Source organism: Lactuca serriola, chromosome 2, assembly GCF_051521515.1.
Source record: "Lactuca serriola cultivar US96UC23 chromosome 2, Lser_US96UC23_V15, whole genome shotgun sequence".
NCBI lineage: Eukaryota > Viridiplantae > Streptophyta > Magnoliopsida > Asterales > Asteraceae > Lactuca > Lactuca serriola.
The window spans coordinates 44,136,791-44,145,087 of NC_136409.1; the positions used below are offsets into that span (position 1 = coordinate 44,136,791).

Genomic DNA, 8,297 nt, shown 5'->3' on the forward strand with positions numbered 1-8,297 from the left:
TTTGCCTTGAGCATGGTTAGCAGGTATCATGGGAACCCTGGCAAGGCACACTTGACAGCGGTAAAGAATATCCTCAAGTACCTACGGAGGACTAAGGACTGGGTCCTTACCCTCAGTGGGAGTGATGACTTGAGAGTTGTAGGGTATAGTGATGTGATCTTTCAGACTGATAGGGATAATTTCCGCTCTCAGTCAGGCTGGGTCTTTACCTTAAACGGAGAAGCAATTTCTTGGAAGAGTTCCAAGCAAGAGACAATGGCTGATTCAACTTGCAAATCATACTATATTGTAGCTAGCAAGGCGGAAAAGGAGGCGATATGGCTGAAGAACTTCATTGGAGACCTTGGAGTTGTACCAGCTATTAAAGAGCCAATGGAAATTTTCTGTGATAGTGAAAGTGCAGTTGCCTTAGCCAAGGAACCAAGGGATCATGGGAGATCCAGACACACCGACAGAAAATACCATTTCATCATACATCGAATAGAAGAAGGAATCCTCGTGGAGAAGAGGGTATCATCAGATGAGAATCCAGCAGATCCCCTCACCAAGGGACTGACTCAGGTTAAGCATCTCCAGCATGCTCGGAGCATAGGGCTAAAGGATGATATTAGATTTAGTAGTTAGATAATCTTGAAATTTGTAAAGTGTAATTTACATTAGATGATGAATAAAAGGTGTTTTATTTATGAGTAAAGTGTTCCTATCTCTTGTCGATCATTTATTATATTTCTTTTGCATGTTTTGACTTCCAGAATAATTATGTTTGGTATATCATATTATTTGAACCTCCATAGTCGGTCATATGTCGGAAGCAGGTATGAATCAAGACTGTCATGATTGGTTGCAAAGGTCTAAGGTGTTGGACATGGCTACAACAATCATGAGTGCTCATAAGCTCTGAGCATTGGACTCAACCCACGCTCACTGGAATCACTTCATGGAATTTATCTCGAGTGGTCATGAGACGGTAATATCATATAAGTCTTCAAACCTAGAGATATGATTTGTTACTTATAAGTTGGTTATGCATTGATTGTACGTAAATGCATTGGTAACTCGATGTTATAAAACGTGCTTTTGTGTATAATTAAATGAGTAGTAGAACAAACATATGAGTCGAAGTTTATTTGTTCCTTCTTGGATTAGAAACTGATATCTGGCCCCTCGATGATTTTGTTTTGACCTATGTACCCGGCCCGGTCAGAACTAAGTTGATATGTTCAATTAAGTTCTTTGTCAAACAAATCGGAAATCGGGAAACAAACTGCTCGACAATAAGTAAGACATTGTTCCATGTATTTGTCTGGCTGATATCTAGAACAGATAATTATATGATCACTTATCTTAAATGGTGTCTCATCATCTTCTCAGTTCCGAAAGACCTTGAAAGAGCTACCATTAACGATCAGTTCCTGAAGTCATACTTGTAGTTATAGTTATTAGACTTATCCAATTGGGAGACTGTTGGATAAGGTGTCTAAGTCCATAACTATTTCTGGTATGTACTTGACCCGACCCGTCATGGTCCATTTGAGTTGCATGGCACCATGCAATTGGATAGACTAAATGAGAGAAATAACACTTGTGGTTTATTAACATATTATAAGTTCTAATATATTAATAATATTATTTAATTAGTTTGATCAAGAATTAATTTAGAATTAATTAAGTGATCAAAAGATAACTAATTAAATATATGGGTTGATTATGTAAATCATCCATAACTTGTATAGTGGGCTAAGAGGCTCCATGGATTATCAAGTTGGGTTAAACCCATAGGATGCTTAATGGATGCTCCATGGGAGTTACAAACCCATGGGTCATGGAAATGAAGAGTCATGACACATTAGGGTTTACATGGTGTAACCCTAGATGTGTCAACACTATATAAGGAACCCATTCTCCACCAAAATCGGCTACACATGAACAAGTGAGGGCTAGGCCGATTTTTTCAAGTGTAATATTCTCTCAAAGTTTACTCCTTTGCATTTGGTGTTGTGTGAAGCATTTGAGGCATCACACTTAGGGTGCTAGGCTCACAAGGTTTCAAGGATCATAAGCAACAATAAGGTAAGTTATTCTATCTTTCATTCAAGTTAAAATTATTCCCCATGTATGCTAGATAGGAATATAACCTTGGAATTCAACTTTGCATGATTATTAGTAAAACATAGATCCAAGGTTATTAGGGTTGCATGTACACTTAAGAAGTGTTAGAATGGTCAAAACCCATCATTTATTGGGCCTAATATTCACGTTACTTGGCCATTGGGCCCTAAGGGCCCAATTAAGTGTATATTGAGCCCAATGTTTTGCATGATGTGTTTATTGGGTATTGCGACCCACTCACATGTTAATTTGGGCCTAAGTTATGGATTACATGTTTATTGGGCTTTTGTGGCCCATTTACATGCCTATTGAGCCTAAATTACCCTCTTACATAATATTGGGCCTTTGTGGTCTATTTACATACTAATAGGGCTTGGAATGGAAATTTCACATGTTAGTAGGCCGTAACTATACCTTTGCATAATCATTAAACTTTGTATACTTATAGGGAAAATTTCATATATATCCTTACAAACATTAGATATTACGTCTATATCCTTCCAAAACTCATAATTACTTATATATCCTTTTTAACCTATTAAACTCTCATTTATATCCAATCCTATAATTTAATGAGGTATAAATCAATTTAATATCAAAAAATTAATTAAAAATCAAAATTATATATAGATTTACCAAAATACCCTTTCTAAATAAAAGATTAAATTTAAATCATGATAAATTATGCTTGCAACGATAATTCCCTAATCATACATCGACTACCTAATCGTACGTACGTCGACCTGAGTCTTCATCGCGTCTTCTTCATAGGCGTCTTCCTCATCACGTTTTCTTCATTGTAGTGGACTAATCAAGTCCGTGTGTTTCATCACAGGTATATCATTTTATAGATTTAATTAATTTTGGTTGTATGCTTGATTAGGTTTTGCATTTTATTAACTATAGTCCTGTTTTTTCTTCTCCTCCTCTTATAATCGTAACAGGTAATTTGTAACCTGTTTTTTATTCAATTAATTTTGATGGATGATGACATTGATGCGCCCACATGGGAAATAAGTGTTCACTCACCCATAATTGAGTAAGTTCTTACAAGCAAGATGAATGATACTTTGTGTGGCCCTTCAATTCCATTAATTTTGTTTTCATTATGTTTGTCAGTCAAGTAATATCGAAATTCAAGTTTAAACTGAAATATGGAGGCTTCTTTCGGTTAGCCAGGAACTCATGTAGGCAAGTATATTGTCTTAGATCTACAAAATCTCTCCATATAGATACATGTTCGTATGGCTTAAATCATCTAGTTGAAGAGGTGAAAAAATATTATCCATCACAAAGTGATATTGTTTTGTCAATAGTATTTGTTGATAAACATACAAAAGAGCAATGTTTTATTGAACTTGATAATGATGAGAGCTTCATGGCGATGCTTAGCATGTATAATGAGGAAAAAGAAGTAACAATTTATGCGACAAGCGAAAAATTAAGGTATAACCCAAAATCGGTTGGTTGTGAAGATCAAGTTATTGATGAATCTGATGATGGAAATGAGACAGACTCGATTTGTCCAAGTCAAGAAAGCTATCATAGTCTTCATAGTTCCGATAATGAATACGATCTTCTAAATTATGGTGAAACTTATGCATATAGTAAGACAAATCCATTTATAAAAGTAAATTCTAAATTCCCAAGTGTAGTTGTTTTTAGAAGAGCATTAAATCATTATGCACTAACTAATGAATTTGAGTATGTCATTGAGAAAAGTGATTTGACAAGACTTACAGCATGTTGTGGAGATAAAAAGTGCAAGTGGAGAATTCATGTTTCTCTTACACAAGATGGTGTTACTTTTGAAGTAAGTATGAAATTTGAGAAATACTACATTTGTCGACATTGTTATTATGTTAGAATAACTATATGTTTTTATGCAATTTTACAGGTTAAGAAATTTGTAGATACTCATTCTTGTACTCGAAGCAACAAGGGTGGTAACAAACATGCCACTCAAGGATGGATTGCTGATGTTGTAACCGACAAGTTGAAATCTGAAGGCGATGTCTCTCCTGCCGAGCTAAAGAAGTGGCTTATGCATACTTACAATGTTGAAGTACCATATATGAGAGTATTTAGAGGAAGAGAACAAGCTTATACCGATATGTATGGCAAGTGGGATGACTCTTATGTAAATATATATGATTTCAAAAATGAACTTGAAAAGAGAAACCCAGGAAGTGTCGTTGAGATTGATTTATAGACAGTGGGTGAAAAGAAACATTTCCTACGCTTTTTTATATCATTAACAGCATGCTCCAAGGGGTTTCTTGCTGGTTGTCGTCCTTACATTGGGCTTGATGCTTGTCATTTGAAAGGGAAATTTAATGGTGTGTTAACCGCTGCCACAAGTATAGACGATAACAATGGTATGTTTCCAGTAGCCTATGGTGTGCTTGAGTCAGAGAATATAAAATCATGGACATGGTTTCTCAAGTCACTAGAAAAAGCGATTGGTACACCTAATGGTCTTGTTATCTCCTCTGACATGCAAAAAGGGTTGGAAGTAGCTATCACAGAGGTTTATCCTAATATTGATCATCGAGAATGCATAAGACATTTATGTAGCAACTTCAAGAAACATTTTCGAGGTGACTTTTACATGAGAAAGCTATGGGATGCTGCAAATACCTACTCTATTAGTAAGCATGACAGATTGTTAAATGAAATTGCTACTATACGTGGAGATGCAATTTCATACTTGAATCAGAACCATAGAAAGATATGGAGTAGAAGCAAGTTTTGCACACTTGCCAAGTGTGATTACATTACCAATAATATTTCCGAAACTTTTAACTCGTGGGTAGGTGACATACGTTATAAACCGGTGCTTGATCTCCTTGATGCAATAAGAGAAAAGGTTATGGAAAGATTTGACAAGAAAAAGAGTAAGGTGAAAAAATGGAAAGGACCACTAGTTCCAAAAGCAAAGAACTATCTCAAAAAAATCACTAAGGCAAGTTGAGGAACTATATATATATTTTGCATTAAACATATATATTTTTCCTAATATTAGTTTGTTCTTGTTTTATTTTCTCATGTAGAATTTGGGTGAATTTCAAGTTTGTAGAAGCAGTGATAATAAAGCGGAAGTGAACTACAAAGGAAATCGTTGGGATGTTATATTGGATGAGAAAAAATGTAGTTGTCGAAAATGGCAAGTTACAGGCCTTCCGTGTGTGCATGCAGCTGCTTTTATTGCTTTCACAAGGGAGCCTAGTTGGGAAAAATATGTTGATACATATTTCACAGTTGACAAATTTAAAGAAGCATATGCTTTAGAAATTGGTCCGATGCCCGGAAAAGATCAATGGGTGCATATAGACACAGTCGATAAGATTTACCCACCTATTATAAAACGGCCGCCTGGACGACCTAAAAAGAATAGAATTGTATCACATGATGAGTCCATGAAAAGACACAGATGTCCGCGTTGTGGTATGTATGGACACCATCAAAAGACTTGCAAAAATCCCGCACATCAAGGTTTTGATGAAGCATCCTCTAGCAATAGGAAAGAACCCAAAAAATCATGAGTTTTTGTTATGATTTTGTTTACATTTTAGTACTTTAATGCTTTCTGCATGGATTGTTTATTTTTTTAATTTTGATGATTAGTAGGATTTGTGATGGGAAAAACTGTTAAAAATTTGATCAAATATGTGTATTTATTTTGAGATCATTTTTGTAATTATTTTTTCCTACCTTTTCTGTAAAAACATTATGCCACATGACTGCATCTGTCAAATATATCTGCCACAAGGACAAAATCTGTGAATATTTTATGCCAAATGGACTTTTTTGTGAAATTATAATGCTATGGGGACTGTTTCTGTTATGTATTTTTGCAACAGGGACGGTTTCTACAATGTGTTTTCTATCGCAGGGACTATGTCTGTAAAAATTTCTGTTAAAGGGAGCATTTTGTAAAGATATTATGCAACAGGGACTATTTATGTAACGTATTTCAGCAATAGGGACTTTTTCCGTAATGTATTTCAGCAATATGGACTATTTCTGCAATGTATTTTGTGCCAAAGGGACAATGTCTATAAAAATTTATGTTAAAGGGACCATTTTGTAAAGATATTATGCAACAGGGACTACTTATGTAATGTATTTCAGCAATAGGGACTATTTCTGTAATGTATTTCAGCAATATGGACTGTTTCTGCAATGTATTTTGCGCCAAAGGGACAATGTCTATAAAAATTTATGTTAAAGGGACCATTTTGTAAAGATATTATGCAATAGGGACTATTTCTGTAACGTATTTCAGCAATAGGGACTATTTCTGCAATGTATTTTATGCCAACAGGACCATGTATGTAATGTATTTCTGCAAAAGGGAGCATTTTGTAATAATATTATGCCATAAGGACTATTTTTGTAATGTATTTTTGCAATAGGGACTGTTTCTGCAATGTATTTTATGTCACATGGACCATTTCTGCAAATGTTTTTCAACCACATGGACAATTTCTGATTTGTTCTTCTACAACAGGAACCATCAATTAGGATTTTTATGAATTGCTAAAATGCATTATATATAAAAAAACAACATGATGATGTGAAAGTTACAAACAGGGTCGAAAAATGACCAATCTAACACAATAACAATCTAGTTTGACAAAACAACAGTACCAAAACCAAAATAACACTCTACTTATGAGATGACTTCCTAATCTCGATACAAGATGTGTTTATCCCTTGAATCAACATATGTCCCCACCTGCATAACAAAACATAAAGATCAAAAAGAAAAAAATATGATTGCTAAATGGGTAAAACACAAGAAATAGCAACATACATTGATTTATTTGTGAACTATAGCATTTTATTTTCATTATGATTACTTCTCAATTGTTTCAATTTCACGTGCCGCTTCAAGTATGGCACTCAAGGTATCTCTATTGAATTATTGTCCCTCAATCACTTCTTCAAGTTGAAATTTATCTCCCTTCAAGAATGTGTGTTGGTTTTGCTTTGTTCTCCCCATTGTTGAAATTTATCTATGATACATCCTGAAGTGCTTGTAAAGATTCAGCTTGCCATCAAATGACTTCAGGGGCAAAGTAATTGCTAATTTCTCTTACCTGCAAACAATTTAACACCCATATTAAAGCCATTATTATTATGTAATGAGGGTGTTATAGTCATTTTGTGTTGTATCAAATGAAAGCAATCATTATGCTTTTCTTTCTCTCTCTCTTTCTCACTTTAAATTAGTTTACAAAAGAAAGAAAAATTTGTTTACATTTCCCTCATTAAATCCCCAGATTAAGTTAAGAATTGGTAACCATTCAACGTGTACAAACATTTACAATTGCAGATTACACTAAAATTGACCACAAATCGTGGACTGTGGTAAAATATATTAAGTGAAAACTAAAGTTTAGGTTTTCTTCATACCTCAAGCCCTCAAGAAAATAAGATGACCAACCACATACTATTCGAAATCCATCTACTTTCCAGAAATTCTATTCAAATACAACCATTAGGATTATCATATTCACACAGTTAATTTACTAATAGCTATTTAGAGTGGCTTGCGCCTACAAACACCAAATGTTCCCTGAATTTTCATGTTTCACGTATATCTAAAGAAGAGGAAATAGGTCAATAGATATATAAAATCCCTAATTTAGAATCCAATCAACACATACAAAATTAAACATAAATTTGATACCTACTTGTACTTGAAATCGAGGCTTGATGCACACATATACTAGAAATTGAGGTTTGAGGCTTCAATTGGTGGCCACCGGTGATAACAGGAGGGGGGAATGCGTGGGCGATGATGCATCTGTCGTGAACGAGTTGATGGTTAAGCTAGGTATCAATCGGTGGTGGTAACCAGTAGAGGGATAAGAGAGAAGAATGTGAGGGAGACCGAAAGATGGGGGGAGACAGAAGTCGTTTCGTTGGCGGAGGAGAGAGGTTGAATCGACCGTGGGTACTGGCAACGATTCTACCAAAAAAACTAATAGATATTGATTTGGATATAATATGAAAAGGATATTTTGGTAAATTTATATATATTTAACATTTTAACTATATATTTTTCATATTAAATTTATTTATACCTCATTAAATTATAGGATTGGATATAAATGAGAGTTAAATAGGTTAAAAAGGATATATAGGTAATTATGAATTTTGGAAGGATATAGACGTAA

The 8,297-nt window shown here is 34.6% G+C and overlaps 1 protein-coding gene and 1 long non-coding RNA gene across 3 annotated transcripts; one reads left to right on the top strand and one right to left on the bottom strand.

Moving 5' to 3' along the window:
* The first annotated feature begins 3,263 nt into the window (after window positions 1-3,263).
* Window positions 3,264-5,654, top strand: LOC145089200 (uncharacterized). The gene is made up of 5 exons (XM_079027670.1): window positions 3,264-3,279; window positions 3,426-3,922; window positions 4,007-4,229; window positions 4,371-5,074; window positions 5,163-5,654. The coding sequence occupies exons 1-5, from the start codon at window positions 3,264-3,266 to the stop codon at window positions 5,652-5,654; spliced, it is 1,932 nt and encodes a 643-aa protein (XP_078883796.1).
* Window positions 5,655-6,638: 984 nt separating this feature from the next.
* LOC145090296 (uncharacterized) lies at window positions 6,639-8,064 on the bottom strand. Of its 2 annotated transcripts, none has more exons than XR_013701480.1 (3): window positions 7,812-8,064; window positions 6,929-7,214; window positions 6,639-6,850 (listed from the first exon to the last, which is right to left on the bottom strand). It is a non-coding gene; the product is annotated as an uncharacterized LOC145090296 (long non-coding RNA). The 2 variants fall into 2 exon arrangements; XR_013701481.1 differs by having other exon boundaries at window positions 7,808-8,064.
* Between the last annotated feature and the right edge of the window lie 233 nt (window positions 8,065-8,297).

What these genes read in the sequence shown, in the direction of transcription:
- LOC145089200 (XM_079027670.1), top strand. An exon ending in AAGATGGTGTTACTTTTGAA is followed by an intron (nt 3,923 to 4,006) that starts GTAAGTATGAAA and finishes GCAATTTTACAG; the next exon opens with GTTAAGAAATTTGTAGATAC. An exon ending in AGCTTATACCGATATGTATG is followed by an intron (nt 4,230 to 4,370) that starts GCAAGTGGGATG and finishes TATCATTAACAG; the next exon opens with CATGCTCCAAGGGGTTTCTT.